Here is a 21,650-nt window from a genome sequence, read left to right as displayed (position 1 = left end):
ATGATCAATTTGACGTATTCGTCTAACGATTTTGTTAAAATAACATTCGCTCGGACATAACTCACAGACGCGACTGCTTCGGTTCAGAGCTCTTACAGAACTGCCGCCTGCTTTGACAACCGTAACACACAACAGAGAGAACTCGCGTATCCGAAAGATACATGCCACGAGTGTATCACAACGTTTCCCTCTAAATGCGTATGTACGTGTGTGTGTCTGTGTGTGCGTGTGTGTGTGTGCTTGTGGGGAAATTTTACAATGTGTGTAAGGCAGGCGTGCCACAACAGTTTCCAATTTGTGGGTCCCATTCTTAATGCGAACACATATCTAACATAACAACATAATATATGTATGTACGTACATGTGTATTTGCATTGCATATTTGTGATTAGAGCCGTAAAGTGTACCCTGTTCTTAATCCTTTTATCGTGGCTTTTATTTGGTTTCGTATTTGCTCTTCGCAGATTCTTTTTAACTGCAAATACGTTAAATGTATTAATAACAAATGTTTATGAGTGCCTAAAACATTTTATTTGTATATGTGCGCTGCTCATAGGCACTTAAATGTATTAACATTTGTATGCTTCTATGTTTTATGGTCTGTCTACTGCATCATCAATTAAAGAATTCTGAGAATGAACAGAACTTTGAAATACCCTGCAAACAGCTATAAATTTTGGGCATACGGATTACAATAAATCTGTTTGTAGTTGTTTTAACTCAGTTTTAGCTCAGTTATATATTCTTACTGTTAGTTCAAGATTTTGGAATTCGTTTTATATTATCTATAAGATAAGCTACAAGATATGGATGGCATTAGCATTGTAGCTTATTAAATTATGGAATATAAAATGTAAACAAATTTATAATTAATGACTAGCAATTAATGCATATTTACTAGTAGACAATTGTTTGTTGAATCAATAATAAACTATCGTATTTAATTGTGATTAACAAGTTAATTTGCAACATTAACATTGTCTGTTTCCATTACTATGGAAATTAATAAGGTGCAAAGTGGAACGTAGGTTGAAGGAGTCATCGGAAGAAATGCACAATTTAGCGCATGCGTATTTCTATAGAAATAATGACTGGAAGGCATTAAGCTACATTTGAATTGTAACTGATATATTAAAGCAAACATCGACAATGTTTGCACATAATTAGACAATAGCTCGCAAAACCTAAAAACTCTTTTAATATAATTGTCAAATTTATGATTGAGGCAAATGAAATTATAACGCAGCAGAAACTGCAGAAGGCTTCATACCTTCATAGAGACTGTCTTAATTAAGTATAACTATTTTGTTTTTCGGCCTGATACTTATCGGAGATGCATTCTTCTCCTTAAAATCTCTCATTTCTAATTTGATTTTTATATGGGGTGTAAGCTGCAATTATTCGATTATCAATTCCTTAATTTGGAAATTGTTCAGCATTTCATTTTAAACTTAATTTATAATGCCACAGTGTCAATCATGGAATTCCCTTTATAAAACAATGAAATAAATTACTACTTGCTAGATTAATAAGTGTTAAACTGCCAATATCCAATTTACATTAAAATTTACATCTACATTTAGACTTTCTCTCACTTGCAAAAATTCCATTAGAATTGCATGAAAACACCTTTATGATACAATTGTAGTTTAATTTATTGCAAGCGCCACAGGGTACCACAGTTTATGGCCACAAATAATATGAGTCATATTATGACAACACATTTATTTTTGCGCATAATTATTGATTTGCTGCTAAAAGGAATCGCATGATGTTGAAGTACTTCTAAATTCCCCAACATTTTGAGATAAGAAAATATAAACAAACTATGTATACTTATGGCAGAAAATGTCCTGACTAAGTAGAGGATATATAAACATATAAGGGTTTCGAACATTTTAATTATCCACATGCATCGCGATGTAAATCAGTGAATCACATCAAATTCTTAATATTTATTGCCTTTACGATTTTCTCAATAAGGTAATAAATAATAAGGAATTTTTAGGATCGAAAATGTCAACATGTTTACGTTGAACACACTTTACCGCCAAGTATTTTATGGTCGTTGCCAAACCAAGAAGCCTAAGCAGATTTAATATGGAGGAACGTATTAAAAATATTTACGAATAAAAATCAGATTTATCGCTTTTTAATGTAAACAAGTTTACCCACTTTTAGTAAAATGCTTAATAATTGTTGAGTTGAATAATTTATTGATTACCAATAAATAAAGATAAGTATATAAACATACATAAAACAATATTTATAGATAGAAACAAAATACAAACATTAAAGCTGTAGCGGATTAAAAGCAAAGCTTGTTTTTACTTTATTTAACTTAATATAAACAAGCAGCAACAGTCACTGAAGCACTTCCGTGCACTTCATTTTACAACTTACACTTAAAATGCTCTACAGTACAGAAGGTAATGGTTTATATAGGTTAAAAGTTTGTAGAGCTTAAAGTTACTTCAATAGCAATGTGCCGTTTGATTGCGCATATTAAGTATTCGACGGGTATGGCACTTGGTTTGGTAAAAGTATACAAAAATTATACGATTGAATTAATATTTTTCGGAGTTTTGTAAATAGTGCTCCAAAAAAAAATAAACCCTGAATGAAAACACAACTAAATGTTAATTCTAAATCCCAAATAATCTAGCCTCCCGAATATACATACATATAAACATACATACCTAAACGCAAGAGAGCATTTGCAAGTGAGCAGTAACCGAGGGGGAAATAAAAAATTAACGATGTGCATAAACCACAAAAGCCACACAACTGCATAATGCGGTGGGCATGTTAGCAGAAAATTGCAAAATGCTGAATCTTCTCAGTACGGGACAGTTTGCAGTGCCACCAAACACATATACTAAAATCTCATAGATAGATAAACAGGTAAATATATTCTAAGCGAATACGTTCTCAGCAATATTATCTGCTTAGTGGTTATACTTTATCACTTAATTGTTTAATTAATTTCAAAAACTGAATCAGATTAATCATCTAGGACTTGTAACTTTTGCAACGAACTCAATATACATTTATTGTCTATTTTAAAGTATCATTTACAAATGGTTTTGTCGCGGTCCCCAAAGTATATAAACTGTGTCATATACTTTATTTTTGTGCCCTAAAAGGTTGTGAACACAACATTTAAATTCATTAATTAATTGTATTAAGGCGAAATGTTAAAATGCACAAAGACCAGAAGCGGAAATGTGTCCTTACTTTAGTTAGAGAAAAGTTTTCCTGTACGTTTGGCAACTGTCCTGTCAGCCGACATGATTTAAAGTTCGATATTTCAAGGTGGAATTGCGAAAGAGATACACTGTCTGCAAACTATGGCCTATTGGTTTTGACAGACGAAATAAAAGTAGTAACATACATGGAGAAGGCCTTATTATATATTGATACCAAATGTGATTGGAGATGCCGCCATTTCATTGTTCTTATAAAAGTTGAAACAACTTTATTACATCCTTATTTGTACCCCTTTTATGGGTAGCAGGGTATAAACTTGATTCCGGTACGTATGCATCCAGGTGTATGTAAAATAAAAACAAAATTATGCGTAAAATTCAATTATTCAAAGGCTTTGTAACAACAAACAAACGGGCAAAGGGCCAAAGTTTTGCGCAAACTTTATGAGTATCGAGCGGTTGAGTGCAGAGATGTGAGTCTAGGTCAACATTTAATATTTCCATGGCAGTCGGCTGAATGAACTATGCTCTTGTAGAATTACGTTATGTTGTGACAAGTGAAAGACACCGTTTCCTTGTTAACTTGCAGCATTTTCAGCATCTATTTATAAACTTTATAATCTTTAAACTTTTCATAAATATATCAAAAACAAATTAATTTGCATATGCGAATTATGAGTATTTGTTAACCTCTTTTCTTAGTTCACAGTTACTATTTAAATATATGAAATGATCAAATACTTACTTGCTTTTAAATTTAAATATCCGAAAATGTGTTTTAAAAAAACTTCAAAATTAGCATATATTTTACAACAGAGGTTCCAAAGTAGTTCAAGAAGTTTTTCTTCAAAGAGTATCTGAGAAATAAGCTATAGAACGATAAAATAAATTTATAAGTTTTTTGTTTCAGTTTGAAAATTTGGTTTATTTAACAGGTAACGTACACATATAACCGCATTTTTACATTTTACACTTTAATTTTTATTGTTAAATCTTACTTTGCAATTTGTAAAGGGGAAATTATTGTTTCACAATCTATTATTACAGTTCTGTTTCAGATTTATTCTGGTATAAGTATGTATATCGATATCTATTCTAACACCTGCTGGTATTTATAGAGGTAGGATAACAATTGTCAGATGCCATTTAAAAAAAAATAAAGAAATGCGTATTGTAGCTAGCAGCTTACCGTAATCGTACATAAATCTGCTAATAAGTTGATTAAACGAATTTAAATATATATGATTTTTTTTAAAGAAAATATTAACTATGGTTTTTATTACATAAAGAGTATACACAAATTTAAGTACAATTTAAATACCGTCCAGTTCAATAAAAATATATAGACAGATTGTGTTCATCCACCCCATAAAAAAGAGGGCGAATTCACTTGTTAGGCAATAAGTGTGATCTAGAAATTAGAAAGCACACTTTTATTAACCATAGAGCTTTAATGACGGTTCTATTTTTTTTTTTAAAGAGACAGATTTTCCATTAATTGGTAAAACTGTAAACATCGCTATCATTAGTCAAGTTTAGTAATATGCTATTTCGAAAAATATACATACATATGTTGTTAGTTAATACATTCCCAAACATTTGAATATCACTTGGTATGTATGGGTTGTTAGTTTTGTTTTTGTTTTTGTTTTTTTTTTTCAAATTCAATTCTCTTGCATGAAAGTTGTATTACATTGCGTTTTGAAAACGCCATTAAAACGATTAGCATTTATATAAAGTTATTTGGTTGCATACCTCGAAAATTAACTTAATGTTAACATCTTGATTTTTACAAAGTTATTTATTCTTTCGCCATTGGGTTTATTTGTATTTGAAGTATGCTTTTAAGTACATTGAATGATTACCTTTAGAATAAATTCGATAAAGTGTTTCATTTAATTTAATGAAATTTTATGGCGATATCATATGGGTAAATTAGTTTTAATTAAATTGCCATCAGGACATACTTTACGTACATATTAATATTTGTATGAAAATATGTACTAAATGTACATATTTTTATTTGTTTGTATGTATGTAGCATATTTATATATATATATATGTATATATATATATGCATATATATTTCAAATTATAAATAATTATATTTAGTCTGCATATTTGCTATATTTTATAAAAATATTTGTTATTCTATATGAATTTGTAGTTTTATGCGTGTGTTGGTTTTGGAATATAGCGCCATTGGGCCTAGCTATTGGTTTTGATTAAATACATTTAATAATTCATTCCGAATGTTTTGGCGCAATAAGTATGTATATTTGGCACTAATAATTCTGTTTTTTTTTTTGTTTTTTTTTTTAGTATATTATATAGATTTGCATAAATACAATAATTGTGAACATTGCTAGCTATTTAGTTGAATATAATATATATATAAATGTATATATATATATATATATGTTTAGAATTATATACTTTAAGCAATGAAATATTAGGCTAATTTAAATTAAATTAAATAAAAGCATATATTTGCTGTAACACTGGTTTCTATCCGATTTCTGTTTCTTGGCTTTTTGGTACAATAAAAACCGCTGCAGTCGACTTTCAGTTGTGCTTCTTAGTATTCTCAAAATAACAATTCATTTTTAGATGATTTAAGATCATTAAAGTTGATCTCAGTTGTTATTTTTCCATCTCGAAAGCAATAACCGCCAGCGATTTTTACGTCTTCTGCTTCAAATTTGCCATATGAGTAAATGATTGGTGCTGTCCTCGCGGCCAGCGATTTCACTCAGTGAATTGGCCCCAGAATTGCGAAAATCTTCATAGCCATCACCGCCAGATATGATAAGTATATTTTTTGTTTCCGATTTGGATTTTGAATTGTTCTTCGTTGAACTAAACGCGTGGATGCGTACAATTTATTCGATAAATATAAATAAGTACAATTAATTTCTGTTAGATGATAAGTTTATATTTGAACTCACCCCTGTTTTGTGTACTCATCGCTGGTGCTGCTTCCAGTTTCTCGTGCAGATGCCGCAGCAGCTATCACTTGGGAGCAGCCCTCTACTCCGTGTGACGGTGTCTCCACAAAGGTAAGGAAACGCACATGTCCCGTATGGCCGTGTGGGATGCCAGTGGGCACCACATTGGGGGCACCCTTTTCATAGCCCTGAGCTGGTATGGTAAGCAATACACCAGCACTGGTGCCTATCCAAATGAGATCCTTACAGCAGAGCAACGAAGTAACCCGCAGGCAAGCGGCTTTATGCTGCCGAATGATCTCGTCGCAATTGGACAACATCTTATTAACGGCAGGAGCGAGGTTTACTTCAGTTATCAGTTGGTGGCTGTTTAACAATACAAACAGTTAGTGAAACATTCATATCAGTATATAGGTCACGACATTACTTACGTATTGGAATGAAAACATTTAATGTGAGCTGAGTTTTGTACGGATATCCATACATAGTTATTTGCTACTGTCATATTCGTAATTGGCTTTGAGTCTGAAGAGATTTGTATTTGATTGACCACCTGAAAAAATACAAAATTTAAAAAAGTTAATTTTGACATGCTTTTCAACTGGTTTCTTAAGTTATCTTACCGAAAATGATTCAGTATCCAATACTTTTATAATCCCCTGTATGGAGCACCATAATTTGCCATTTACGTTCAGCAGCTTAGTCACTGGGCTTGTAACTGTGCCAATTGAGAGACAATGCGATAAGCATGTATTCCAAGATGTGGCTGAAAAGAAAAGAAGAATTGATTAGTATATATATATTTTATATACATGTTAGATTACTTACCACCATCTCTGAGATAAACACAGATATCACCATTAGCTAAAGATACAAAAACACGATTGTCAAGATATCTGCAATGAAGTTGTGTATGTTTAGATATATATAGTTATATAATTGTAGAATATGTGCACTTACAATATGGAAAATACAGCTGAATGATGTTCAATTTTAATACGATTCTTCTTAATGCGTATATTGTCAGTACTATTGTAAACATGAATACATCCATCTTCAGTACCTATCCACATTGTGGATTGATTACATTCGCTTTCATCGGGATTGGAGTCCTGCAAATAAACCATAGAGTATTCATGTTAATGTTAATAAAGTATTTTTGTCAAATATTAGGAGCAAAATAAAAGAAGTTGCCTCAGCTCAGGTTCATTTGAGGTTCAATTACGTTGAGTGTACTTACTTGATGCACATGATGATATGGGGCTTGTAATGAGGGTGCAGGGCTGGGCATACGTTGTTGTTCAATGGGCGCAGTTGAGATGGCATCCGTCTCATCATCGCTGGAACTTAAATTTAAATCTAGCTGAGTATCACTTTGATTGCTGGTCGCATCAGCCCCATTGCCAATAATCGCCGCGGCGACTTTCTTCTTCTCTGGCGCCGCTAAAGTGGATGCAGGTTGTGCAATGGGCGAGATGCTTTTGCGATAGTCGCGCAACTGCTGTGTGTAGCTATGCTGTGGTGTACTGCTGCGCAAAGTCTGCTGTTTATCCTCCTGTCCATCATCGACGCTACTGCTGCTGCTTGTGTAGGCCGGCACTGATGCAACGCACAGAATACGTGCATTGCAAACACCGTTGCAGCTGGTTACGTTCGGTTCCGGATGCAGAGACATGATGCACACTTGGCCCACATAACCATCGCTGTTGCAGACCCAAACATCTCGCTTATCGCTCAGCGTTGCTGCCGCACAAGTGAACTGAAGACCCGCTCGTGTCTTCCGTATTGGTATAGATGTGAGGAATTCTGGTATGGGATGTCGCTCGAGTGTGGCGGCTGTAAATTATAAAACAGGAATTGAAATGTCATCAATTTTTATTCACTTATTGACAACTAATCATAATTTGCATTGCGAAAAAGACGAGTAAAATGTAATACATTTTTTTATAGCTTCTCATCCAAATTTAATTACAATTTCTTTTAAATATTTGCTGTCTAACATAACAACTGAACTAAACAACAATTAAATAAAAAGAAAGTATTAAAGTGATTTTAAAAATTTAAAAAAATAATAATTGTAAGCTAATTTAAAGTTGTATCCATAAAATGCTCATATAGACAATTGAAATATTTAAGTATTTAACATATTGCATTTAACTTACCCAGTTTAAGTTTAGCTTCATTAAACGCTTCTTCCCAATTGGTGCGCTTCTCTGTCTTGCTAAATACTACAGTCAGCTTTTGGCTTCCATTGCTGAAAAAATAATAGATGGTTTATTATGATATTAAATTATTAATTGAGGATCTTCTTACGGTGAGCTAACTGTCAACTCCAACATATTTAGTTGAGTGTCATTTGTTTGACGCTCGGATAACTGTCGCTGAATGTCGCGATGCAGTTCGCGAATGACATCTTCCAGATACTGATGCGGATGCTTTAATGATGCAGCGATATCAGTGATTTGTTGCAGCTTATTGGAGTCTTCAGACAGGTTTTCTATTTCGCTAACGATGCGCTTTATGTTCTCATCTTTAGCTAGATTAAATTGAATATCTAGCAATGCATTATTGTTATACGATGAAATTAAATTAATACTCACACTTGACAATCTCCAGGCAGTCCAGAGAAATTTTTGTAAGGAACTTATATTTATTGGTGTCCAAAGTGGTTGCCACTGAGCCGGGACAAATTGAGCTGTTTGGTTTCCTAATGGTGCCACTGCGCTTCTTGATGCTTGTCAAGACCAACAGATCATTGAACAGGAAAAAGCCGCGATCCTTGCGAGCACCCTGCCCCGAGGGCATAGATACCAAATCGAATAATAAAAACTGACGTTCGGGCGCTATTAAATCGGTGATGCCTTCTATGACGCCCTCCAATTCCCTTAATGTTGCCTCTCGCTGTCCATTTTCCATGATCTCGCGTTCCTTGCAATTGATGTGAACCAGAATGTCGTGCACCAGCTTGAGCACATCCTGTAAATGTTTCTGATCGGGATGATCGTGATCTGTATGCTTGATGAGGCGTTGGAAGAGCAGCTCGTAGCTATAGAAAATTTAAAATCATTATAAATTCAGCTGCATATTAAAATAAAAACCAAAAAGAATAAGACATTTTCGACATCCCGAAAATATTCATGGGGACCAGAGTCCAATTTAATAATTAATTTCAAATTTCTTCATATAATAAGCAACTAATCTAAATAAATATGACAAGGAACATGAAAATGAATTTTATTGATTTCAGTTTCCTTAACTTTTAAATATTAACTGCATACAATGAATAATCTTTGTGAAATTTATTTTACACCAAGATTAGCTTAAATAAGTTCAAGTATGCTTAAGTAATTTTATTTTCTTTGGATTTAAAATAAGAATTTTGAAATTCCATATAAATCGCATTTATTAAAACTGACAAGAAAAAAAGAAAGACGTGCAATCAGAAAGACAATAGGACATGGCTATATCTACTCAGGTATTATTATTATATCTAGTTTCGATACCTTCTAATAATATTTAATATGCAATTTATACGTACTTGGGAAATTTTTGTACGGGCTTTATAAGCAGATTGTCCAGCGTAAGTTTTCCCTTGTGCTCGCGGGCTGTGGATTCCAGGAATTTGGCAAAGGAGGGTCGCTGATGCTTCATCGAACGAATGGCATTCTTGGCGCGATTACAATTATTTACAAACGATGTATAGACCTCAAGGACTTCGAGCTTTGAAAACTACACAATTCATTTTTAGCATTTGATTATCATTTGATTAAACACAAAGTGCTACTTACGGTTTCAATAAAGGCATCGCCCACTTTTTGATTTACATCCCAGTCGTCGAGTCGGTGTTTGAGCTCAGCTAAGAATTTCTCATGTATTTCAAGAATATCGGGCACCATAAAGAAAATCTCATCCACGGTGCGTGTATCAATCATGCCAGCGTGTTCCGGTGACTTCAAAACTTTCAGATACTTAAGCACAACGGTTTGCAGAGATTCCACATAGGATTGCTCATTACGATAAATCTCCTGTACAACATAGGTGCGTGTGTCCTAAACAAACAAAGAAGAAAAAAAAAAAAATGATAAAAAAATGAGAATACAAAATATAAATGATTATTACAGATTGTCTGATTATTGATTATTATTAAGCCTTTCTGAAACAACCCGCCGCCCACACTTACGCCATCATAGCCGCCCAGATTCCATTTGCAGTTAATATCGAACTGGGCGCGCCTCTCCGAATCATCCTCGGAATCGGAGCAAGTGATTGAAGCCATTTTCTTGAGCCTATCACATTTGTCATTTTGATGGGGTGCCGCAGCGAACCCAGCCTTGCTCAACCGTGCCACAGTCGTTGTTGCCATTGAGACAGCTTGCGACACACTGCTAGTGCTGCTGCTGCTCGCCGGCAATGTGGATGTGGATGTGGATGCAGCTGCTGCTGCCGCCAGCGGCTGTTGCATCACAGCCTGAGCCAATGTCTGTGGCAACAGAGGGGCAGCAACGGTATTTGAGGGTGCAGTTATTGTTGCTTGCAAATCCAACAGACTTAAACGTAGATTTTCGCGATTATGCGACATTTTTAATTAATATTTAATGATTATTTGTTGTTGTTGTTGTTAACTTTGATTGATTTATACACTGATTATTGTTTTGTATTGTTCAGCATTTAATAAACTACCAATTGTCACTACGTTTGAGTTAATCAATTTTGTATTTAGCATTTGTTGGCACAAACTAAAGTCGCGTGCTCGCCCATCGATAAAAGGCAGGTAACTAAAATTGCAAACAAATTTATTGGTCCAAAAAAGTGCTTTAAAAACAAGTAATAAGTAGTACTGGAGTAGCAGGAATGAAGAAATCTGCGTAGATGTCGAGTGGGTGAACAACTACTACCCACGTGCCACATAAGTACTACATACTACACATGTATGTATGTATGTATGTATGTATGTACAAACATACATACATCTGTACATTCAGTCTATGTGGTTGTTCACAACAGAAGATTTAAATAACCTTGCGGCTTCTCCAGGTACAAGAAGTTGTTTGTGTGGTTTCTCGCCCAAAAAATGTATTTGCCACAACAAGAAAACCAAGTGTTTTTACACACACACATACACAAGGATGTACGCCGTCAGATCTGATTTCGATGAAAACAGGAAAACGGAAATCAAAACGCCTTTAAATTGCTATTTATGCTCAACTTCACATGTTTATCGCACTTCAAAATTCACATTAGTTTAGCAATTAATAGTTCAAATTTGTAAAAACACAATTGAGAAACTATTTTTGATTTTCTTGTGAAAAGTTTTTGCAAAAAACAAAAAAGGGGAAAAAAAACTAAAAAGCCAGCAACTAAGAATATTTCATAGACTAGCGAGCAATATTAATTAAATTGCTTTTAGGCATGATACTTAATTTTTTTTTAAACATATATTATATAAATCTTGTTTGTTTTTATATGTATACACATATATACATATAAATACACATGTGTCCAATAAAGCTTGTATCAATGTGTATCCAAGTATTTAACGCTTATAGAAAACTGTTGAGATTTGATTGTGTTTTGCACAAAATATAGGAAAAATATAATTGGATTGCGCTTCGCTGGCTGGAGTTTGAAGCTTTAAGTGCGTTTTCCCAGAAGTACACAACACAATATAATTCACAATTTAATACAATTACAATTTTTCTTTGAGCTGCGCAGCGCAACAAGAGGTTGGGTATGGTAGCCGATATGCTTTTGTGTATACATATGTATCTACTACATACACACATTAACAGATCCATACACACATAGACACACACACACACACACACAGACACAGACACGCACACAAATACATGGACATATATTTAATTGTTTTGTGTTTTTGTTTTTGTCATAAAGTTAGGCGTTGCTTTTGTTATCCTTTTATTTCAATGCATACACTTGATTTAAATTGAATTTAGCCGTACGTGTTTACACATATATATATATATATAATTACATATGTACTTTTAAGCATGTATGTATATGCTGACAATGCAAAGGAATCTTCTTTTTTTTCTTTTGCAATTTTATTGAATTGAAAACCATTAAATACTTTTGAACTCCGCGTGCTTGTAGCCTGTTATTATTATATTTGGCTTATTGCTGTTGCCTGTCTGTTTTATCTGTGCGACTGTTTTGGGTTAATCTATTTTCCACAACACCACAAAATAAAACAAACGAAACACGAAAAATTTCGCCACACAACTGAGGTACAAAAACCAAATAAGAATTTAAACGCGCGCATTGGCGTTGGCGGAGAAGACTCTGTTGCTGCGCGCGCGGGAGAGCAGCGACACAACTTATGCTTGTGTGTGTGTGTGTGTGTCTCTCTGTATGTGTGTGTGTATGTGTGTGTGTATGTGATGCGGTTTAATACTCACATTGTGTGTTGGTGGCGCATATAACTAGCTGCACAGGAGTGTGCTACTCAACACGTTGAAAAACATTCCATTGTGCCAAATACACACTTAATTTCCATTTTTCATATTCCAATCGAAAGCAGACAGCCCACCCCCAACAAGCCGAACTCTCACGATACTAATTGGAATACCACGAACACTTCTCGGTTCGGTCTGCATGCGACAAGTGGCAGAGACAGACAATGGTAGCATGCATTTTCTTAAATTATTCATATTTTACTTTATGATCAAAACAAAAATGGTTTGTTCAATTATATGCTGATTAATAGTCAAATATTCAAATTTTCTTGTCACTCGGAATGCGACTATTTCGAAATTTACAATTTTCGAAGAATTTATAATTCTAATTTCAATAAAAGTGTTTTTTTGTTTTTTTGTTGTATGGATTAAACTTTTGAATTATGAAAAACTCTTTGAATTTTTAATTTTCTGCACACGAAGTTCTTTTTAGATATTAGAACTATTTGTTAGTTTAGCCCTGTTTTCATGTACTTTGACAAGTAATGGACTTAAGAACAATTACTAACAAATATAAAGTAAATAGTCAAACATTCACTCAAACAAAATGTATTAGCTTAATTAAAAGAACGAGTTTTTATTTAAGATTTCACAGAACTGTGTCCTAGTCACAACAACAACCAACTGAACATGATAAAACCAAACGGACAAGTGTGCAACTGATGATGATGATTGTCCATTAACCATGAGTAAACAGCGCTTAACTTTTAACCATTATAATAAATATTTATGATCATACGCTTTAGACCGCTAATAGCTGAAGCTAAAGACACAAATAATGCGTTAGCTTCAACCACGGTGCATGGAGCGGAACAAAGAGATGAAACTGTGGCAACTGTGGCGCTCTTCCTAACACAGTGACACATTTCCAATGCGCAGTGGTTGTTGGAGCATGCGCACAAATATGCTGTCTGTTTCTGTTTTTCCAATCAATTTCCCAAATGCTCTGCAAACAATACAAATTGTGGCGCTCATGCACATGTACATATGTATGTACGGTTTTCCCAATGACCAACACATTTCTGTTGATGGAACAATATCAAGAAGTTTGGAGACGGAGATCAATGAATAATTTCGTTTAGTTTTAATTGAAACATTTTACCAACTACTATGAAGTGCTGTTAAGAACCTTTAGATTTACAAAAGATAAAGAACCATTTACAAATGCTAACTTATGTGTCTTTATAATATTTTCCTTCAGATTTATAGTCCTAGCAAGAACGCTTAATTGTTTGGAACACAAAAAAAATAATATTTGTTTGTTTTTGTTTTTTTATAATTCACTTTTCGAAATTGTTGGATAAAAATACCGAAGTGCCTCTCAATTTTTGCTACAAATTTGTTGCTTTAGGTATAGGTTTATATGATAAAAAATATTATTGAACAAATAAATTGTGAAGATCATTGCCCCCTTCAATATATATATATATATATATATGCTCGGTTATTCGGCTACTTACCGCAATCGTTTTCTGTCGCTGCTCAGAGAGCATATTCTCGCTGGATCCCTGGAGCAGCTCCGCCAACAAGGCAGCTGAGGGAGGCGCCTTGGATTTGTTGCTGCTGCTAGCATTGTTGGCCTCAGCACTGCGCTTCGCATGATGATGATGATGGCCGTGATGGTGCTGATGTTGGTGTAGATGTGGTTTCTGAGTGTCACCACTAATCGATTGACTGCGCTTGGTGTGATGCGATTTGAGTTGGGGCGTCTCGGATGCGGCACGTTTCATTTGATGTGGCGGCTGCATATCAGCCGCTAATATCGTCTCGTTCAGATCCTTGGCAGACACCGAAATTGGCAGCATTGCACCCGCACTGTTCACATGATCGATTTGCGAAGGAGTCGACGCGGCGCGTGCATGCGTCGGCACCGGCAAATACGCACTCGACTTACGCACCCGCATCGAGCTCGAATATTGCGGCTTATTGTTGCGCATGGAGCCAAGAGAAGGCTTTGACTCACGACGCGGATTCAAGCTGGAGGAATTAGAATGTTATTGTTTTCTTGCCAGTAAAATATGTATGATTTTTGTAGTGGAAAGTGTCCTACTGCTGAAAGCTCTATTGCCAGCGTAATGCAGATGAAACCCTTTTCAAAAACTTCAAGTTCCTTATATTTTTTATGCTACAACTCCAATACACAGAATTACTGGCATAAGATAGATAATATCATGGAAAATATGACACTCACTAAGGTTGACTTTGATATATACATATATGCAATTGATGAATATAATAATATTGATATATACATAGTTAATTTTTAAGAGATCTGTTTGATCACTTTCTATCTTTTAAAAATGAATAATTCTTGCTTCTAATTTATATATTAAATATCGGAAAGAATAATGTTGTAATCATTTTTACCTGAATAAATGTAGAGGTAATTCTTGAATTGTTTGCAGTAAATATTATAATATATATATATATTTATTTCTTCTTTAAACAGAGCAGAAAAACGTTTTACTTTTGGAAACTACACAAAGCGAATAAGAGGTATAATAAAAATAGTGTTAAAACTCACCTGTCAGATTCGCGCATTTCCTCGAGTATCTCTTCGAAATGCATGCGATTTGGTTTCTTCAGTTCCGCCTCCAACATTTGCCCATATGGACCACGAACGGTTAGCGGGCGCTTCGAATAACGTTTGCTTTCGTAGTCACCGCTGGGTGTTGGACTCCAACTGATGCGCTCCTCGGTATCTGACATGGAATCCGTTTGCAGGAAACTGTTACTCTTGCTATGATTATTGCTTGTGGCATCGTCCTTTTCCTCGCTGCTCTGGCAGCTGAAACTGCTCAGCAATTGTGGCTTGTCCTGTGATCCGCGCCATGAGGGCGATGACTTATCCAGCTCGGGTGTGTTCATCTCAAACATCAGCGGGCTGTTGCTGTCATCTGGTGAATCTGGCTTAATCGCCTGAAAGTTGGCTATAGATATATCCAGCGCAAGGCCACGATGTGGTGCAGCAGGTTGATGCCAATCGATATTATCGATATACATGCCCTTACGCTTGGTGGACTTGTCCAGATGCCGTTTATGGCGCTCGCCAGTGCTGTGCCTTGGCGTCGCTATCGCCTCTGTGCCGCGTAACTCCAAATCGAGCTCCTCTTGCCGCTGCTGCTCATCCACAGAGTCGAACGACGGATTGGTTAACTGTTCTGTTGGGCTTAGATTAATTATTTCACCCTCTTCGGAGCTGCGACTCACTGAGATGGTTGGCAGCGTTGTCAACGTTTCCGGTTGCATTACTTTGCATGCTGCATGTGCAATGGGTGGCTGCACTGTTTCCGGCACCATGCCAAACTCCGGCGCCAATTCCACCCATTCCTGAGCAGGTGTCTCCAGCCACTCTTGGGCCGCACATTCATAAACCGGCACGGGTATCAAACACGTTGTGGCTGTTTGTAAAATATTATCTGGTGGCGATTCCAGCGGCAGTTGCTCCTCCAAAAGTTTAGCCAAATTGGGCTCCATTATTGTGGGCAGCTCCTCCTCCTTGACATTACATTCGCTCTCCGAGTGTATGGTATCCGATAATGATTCCATTTTGGCATGTGCCGCAATAACACTGCAAGCAGTCGCAACCGATACGCTGGCGCCACTACAGCTATCCGTATTGAATATATCTTCTTCGGCTATCGAATCGGGCACGTCTTCCAGCACGTTCTCAAGTGATTTCTCCTGTCCGTAGTTCAGGTTAATACACACAGCCGTACTCTTTAGTGGTATGTGCACCCAACCTGGATCCGGCAATTCGTTGCCCTTGTTGTTGTTATTGTTGTTGTTGCTGTTGTTGTTGCTGTTGCTTTGTTGCAGAGGGGGGCTCTCAATGGCCTTGTCCCGTCGCAGTCGATCGCGCCACGCACTCAATGTTGATTTACAATCAATTTGTGAGAATGAAACGGAACGAAACGGTAAAATCCCTTTCGCTGTGCGACTCTCCGCTCTGGACAGCTGCGTTGCCCATTCGCTACTGCCTGCCTCACCGACGACCTCACCGTCACCCACTGATGGGGCTGTCGCTGCTGCTGTCGCTGCTGCTGTCGCTGCTGCTGTTGCTGCTGTTGCTGCTGCTGCTGCTCGTGGTGGCGGTGATTTGGACTTCTCGCGAGTGCACAACATGAAAGTTTCCAAATTGGAGAGACTTGCGTTTGGCCGCATTGATTGAAAGAGTCGCTGTGTGCCTGTATTGGGCACACCGATGCTATTGTTGCTGTTGCTGTTGTTGTTGCTGTTGCTATTTGTGCTGCTCTGCTTTTGTAACTGACTACTGCTGGTCGATGGCTCCGCATCTTCGATTGGCTGGCACTGATCGCCCACGCTCTGGCATAATGTGTCCTGCAGTTCCAAGCTGCTTGCTGTTGAATTATTATGCGGAAGTCGGGGGCGTCGTGGCGGTGGCACCGGCGGTGGTGTTGGTGTCGATGAGGCACGTGAACTGCTGCCACCACCACCGCCGCCACCGCCACCGCCTCGCAACAGTTCCGTTAGCTCTCTGAGTCGCTCGGATCTATCGGAAGTTTTGCGTGTCTTCTCCGCACTGCTCGATCTCGAATTGGAGGCACCCCCCTCTGTGGATGCCGATGGCCTTGATTTGAGCCCGAAAGCTAGGCGCTGAAAACGATCAAGCGTATTACGTCGTTTTTCCATTGTCTGCTGAAAGAATCAGAAAATCAATTGGTGAGGAAAGTTAATCGAATCATTTTTTCCAGTTCACACAACAGCGACAATATAATCATTGTATTGTTGAATGGATCGACGTCATTTCTCTCGCTCGCTCTTCCCATTTCTCTGCTCTCTTCAAATATAAATATAAACATGTGCATTTAGAGGCAAGCGTTTAGAAACAACATCGTGTTCAATTTGAAAATGTTTGCAGAGGACCTAAAATGCTCTAGAAGTGTTTTGTTTTTCGAAAAACGAAGTCAACTTTAATTTCGCTGTATTAATATTAAAGTGAGTTTTATTTATTAAAGTTGAAAATATTATTTGAAAACCTTGGAGAAGATCTAAAAATGTCCTTGAACTGTTTGCTTTGCCTAAAAGTAAACTCGGTTTTTTAAATTCGTTTTATAATTATTAAAAGAAGATATTTAATAAAGTTCAAAATATAAAGCATTCTTTAATATTCGTATCTCTTCGGATAAATCTAAAAAATGTTTAAATATTTTATATTAAATACTATATTATTATTATAAAGTATCTGCATATTGGCGCAATCTTACAAAAAGTTAAGATAATAGTTGTTTTAGAAACTATACCTTAAAACGCAATTTAATTCGAACACTTACTAGATATTTTTATAAAAACATTGAATATCGAAAGAGATGAGTACACAGATCTTATGTTTACTCAACATCCATTCAGCGATCTGAGGCACTTACAAATCTAAATTGGCGAACACTTAAATTCGAATAGTGCCCGATGTTGAGAGTAAGTAGTTTTGCAACTATTTTTTTGGGCGCCAGATTATCTTGGGCGTAATTATATTTTTCAGTGCACAGTGACACATAAAACACAATGTAAGGCAAAACAGAAAATGCTATGGATACAAAAAATATACATATACATATGAATACATCCATATCCATATGTATATGTACAAAAGTCAAAAAAGAAAAACTCTGTATATACGCACACAGTGATATTTTTAGTATAAACAACAAGAATTTATACCAAATACAAAAGAGAGAGAGAGAGCGAGGCAGGGAGAGAGCGAGGGAGAGAGAGAGAGAGCGAGAGAGAGAGCAGCCAGACAAACTCAAAATCGTACAGATGTATGTACCTTAGACACATATTAAAAGAATCTTACAAAAAAGCACACCGTAGAACAGCCGCATCCCAGAACAACAGAACAACAAAATCTCAAACAAATTGTGGCACCATTAGCCCAATAATATATGCATGTATTTATGTATGTATGTATGTATGTATGTACATATGTATAGCTCGTAATTATGTTTGTAAGTAAATACGCATATAAATGCGCATATAAGCACGTAATTAAAACTGACAATATTACATGTTCTGTCTGTTTTCTATCCATATGCCTGCATCCACATACGAACATAAATACATAAATACGTACATACATACATGCATATACATAAACACATACATGTACATACATACATATGCATGAATGGACATTAGGAGAACGTACTTTCTTAGTATGAGCAGACTACAGCGTTCTCTCAATTCTCACACCTCGCAAATATTTATTTTGTTTTCAAAAGGTATTAGAAAGTTCATAAAAATTAATTAAGCCCGAGCGAACCAATAAAATCATTTTGCAAGGCATTTTGTTGTTTTAGGAAAGGTGTGTAATATACAATATTAAGTTACATTTTAATTTTCCAATTTATTTCAGTTCAATTAAGTTAGCATATTAAACTCTGAAGCTAAAATTGGATATTGTTTTTGAAATATAATTTCGATTTTGAAAATGATTTTAAATTCCTAATTTATACACTAATTTCTTATTGTGCATCAAGATTTCAGAATTTCATTGTCCAATGAATTTAAAATATTTAGATATAGGAATTGTTTAGATATTAAAAACATTTTTATATTTGTTTATTTACATGTGGGCCATATTTTGGGATACCTCAAAATTGTCAAGCGTTCTCACATGTGCCAGTGAACACTGTATTTAAATTATTGTATGCGTAATTATGGATGATCACATGTGAGTAAGAGTTTATCCCTTAGTCAAACACTAGTGTATTTATTTGTATGCTTTGTATGAACTTACATCTTTGCCAGCACAGTTAAGTCCAACTGTTGAATACGCATAGGGGGAACAGTCAAAGGTTTGAATGATCGGCAAGTGTCGCAATTGCAATGGAGTTACTGCGATCGTCTGTTGAGGTATTGAACAATATGTTAGATTGTGCAGCGAGATGCTGGCAAATGTTGAGTGCAATGACACATTTGAGGAACTATTCGATTGGTCCAAGTTGTGAATGAAGACGGTTTTCTCGCTGCAATTCGAGATTGAATCATCTGGTAAATTTAAATCTATATGAACATCCGACTCGTCGCCAGCGATCGTTAATGTCGCTGCTTGTGACAATTGTGCTTCAAATTCAATCGGCTTCGCTGATTTATCTAAATCAATACAGTTGTCTTCTGCGTGGACATTTTTTAGCTCATCAGTCGCATTATAATATTCACCAATTGCGTCACTATTTGGCGCAATTTCCGATTGGGTTGTCAAATCGTTCTCCGTTTCCGCTGCTCTCTCCGGGTTGCTTGGATTTATGCTGAACTCCTGTTTGAGATATCCGTTACGATCGTAGCGAAGAACACATGTTGTTTTCGGTTGCAACGCTGTGTCGAGTTTACAATTGTGATTGCTGTCAAATGCATGCAAATTGCAGCTATTTTCAGCTGGCACTGGTGTGGATCCGCTGGCGTACGTTAAATTTGAACAGCTGCTGGGTATTTGCTGGGTATGCGTATGCGTGTACTCCAAGGGGTAGATTAGCTGCTCCCGCTGTTGACTCTGCTCCAAGCGGCGGGTCTTTAGTGCAGGTTCGGTGGGATCCGATGAACTATCACTGCATGCGGTCACCTCGAAGCAAATACGTGGCTTCGGCTTGGGCGGCACTGGCGGCGGCGGCTGGCGACGATCACAACGGACATAAGATCGAAAATTATTCGCGCGACACGATTCACTTGGATAATATTCAAGTGTTGTTCGACGGCCATTTGGCTCCGATAATTGTTCCTGCTGCCGCTGCTGCTGCGGCTGCTGCTGATGCGGCTGCTGCTGGTGAGTGAATTTGTTAATCGTATAACAACAAATTATTGGTAATACGCGACGATTTGTCGATGACGCGTGTGACGCTTCAACTTTTAAGGCCTTATCCGTTGGCGCTGTATTTGTTATTGTTGTTCTTGTTGCTGCTGTTGTTGCTGCTGCTGTTGTTGCTGCTGCTGTTGTTGCTGTTGCTGTTGTTGTTGTTCTGTCTTGTGCGATAGTTGATGATTTTGGCTGGCGTTGTTCTATTTCTATAAACGGCAGCGACAGCGACAGTGAGCCAACGCCAACGTCATCATCATCATCGGCAACAACAACGTTATTATCATTATCATTGGCTTCTTCCTCATCGGAGACAAAACGATACGACGACAAATCAGACACTGAATCCGTGTACGAACGATAAAAAGCTACGATGCCGCCAGGCTGCTGCTGCTGCTGCTGTCGCTGTTTCTGCTGTTGCTGTTGCCGCTGCTGTCGTAGTTGTTGCTGCTGCTGTTGCTGCTGGTGCTGTCTCTCTCCACAGCACCGCTCGCAGAAGGCCCATGCTCGCGAGCTTTCGGCAGTATTTTCGTTTGGGCGCCGAAGCTTTTCACACAATCGTTGCATCTGATTTGGTTTTCGATTTGACGGATCGTTATCCTCATTGTTATGATTGTTATTGTCGTTGTTGTTGTTGGCGTTCGTTTTGCTGTTGCCCAGTTGTGGTAAGTTCTCTGACAGCGATATATTTTTAAAAATCATTGATTCCAGATGCGTGCATTAATGCCAGAAGCGTTCGATTTGATTGTATTTTGATCGTCTTTAAATTTCTTATATTTTAAATTGGCTTTTATTTTTTGATTTGTGAAGCTCGTTGGTTGCTATTGGTAGTCCCGACTATCCTTTCAACATATCCTGTCTGCTGTTTATATCTGTAACAATTAAATTTGTTGATAATTAATAAATTTTCAAAATGAATTTGCTGCAGACTTACAGTAGCAAATTATGCATTAATTGGTCGCATTTTATAGTATATTTTCTCTTTGTTATATCGTCCTGGATGTCCTTAAATACATAGAAATAAATTATATTAATTTTAAAATTTTTCAAAAAACAGAGAATCAATTCGAATACTTAAAAAGCTGCAGTTTCTAGTTTCTTCTTTTTTTTGGCAATAAAATGTGCCGAATAGCAAAAGCCAATTTTTGTGGACGCCGCAAAGTGTGCCACACTTTCTGGCCGTATTAGTTAAGAAAATTCATTTTTG

General features: G+C 36.5%; 1 protein-coding gene across 1 annotated transcript; it reads right to left on the bottom strand.

Moving 5' to 3' along the window:
• Positions 1-5,611: 5,611 nt before the first annotated feature.
• LOC6568622 lies at positions 5,612-21,209 on the bottom strand. The gene is made up of 15 exons (XM_032740528.2): positions 19,391-21,209; positions 15,158-17,292; positions 14,094-14,610; positions 9,946-10,206; positions 9,696-9,886; positions 8,758-9,203; positions 8,471-8,693; positions 8,320-8,411; positions 7,398-7,993; positions 7,118-7,269; positions 6,986-7,053; positions 6,781-6,923; positions 6,589-6,710; positions 6,158-6,523; positions 5,612-6,068 (listed from the first exon to the last, which is right to left on the bottom strand). Exons 1-15 carry the CDS (start codon positions 21,143-21,145, stop codon positions 5,906-5,908), a joined length of 7,230 nt encoding a protein of 2,409 aa, XP_032596419.2. The 5' UTR covers positions 21,146-21,209; the 3' UTR covers positions 5,612-5,905.
• Positions 21,210-21,650: the final 441 nt, after the last annotated feature.

The sequence above is a fragment of the Drosophila grimshawi genome, unplaced genomic scaffold (genome assembly GCF_018153295.1).
Source record: "Drosophila grimshawi isolate 15287-2541.00 unplaced genomic scaffold, ASM1815329v1 contig_311, whole genome shotgun sequence".
Taxonomy (NCBI): Eukaryota; Metazoa; Arthropoda; class Insecta; order Diptera; family Drosophilidae; genus Drosophila; species Drosophila grimshawi.
This window is presented reverse-complemented; position numbering and strand designations above follow the sequence as displayed.

Excerpts from the sequence above, each read along its gene's own strand:
- LOC6568622 (XM_032740528.2), bottom strand. The coding sequence starts at position 21,145 with ATGATTTTTAAAAATATATCGCTGTCAGAGAACTTACCACAACTGGGC. Across the intron at positions 8,412-8,470 it reads GAGTTGACAGTTAGCTCACC|CAATGGAAGCCAAAAGCTGA; the intron begins GTAAGAAGATCC and ends TTATTTTTTCAG. Across the intron at positions 6,711-6,780 it reads TGGATACTGAATCATTTTCG|GTGGTCAATCAAATACAAAT; the intron begins GTAAGATAACTT and ends GTATTTTTTCAG.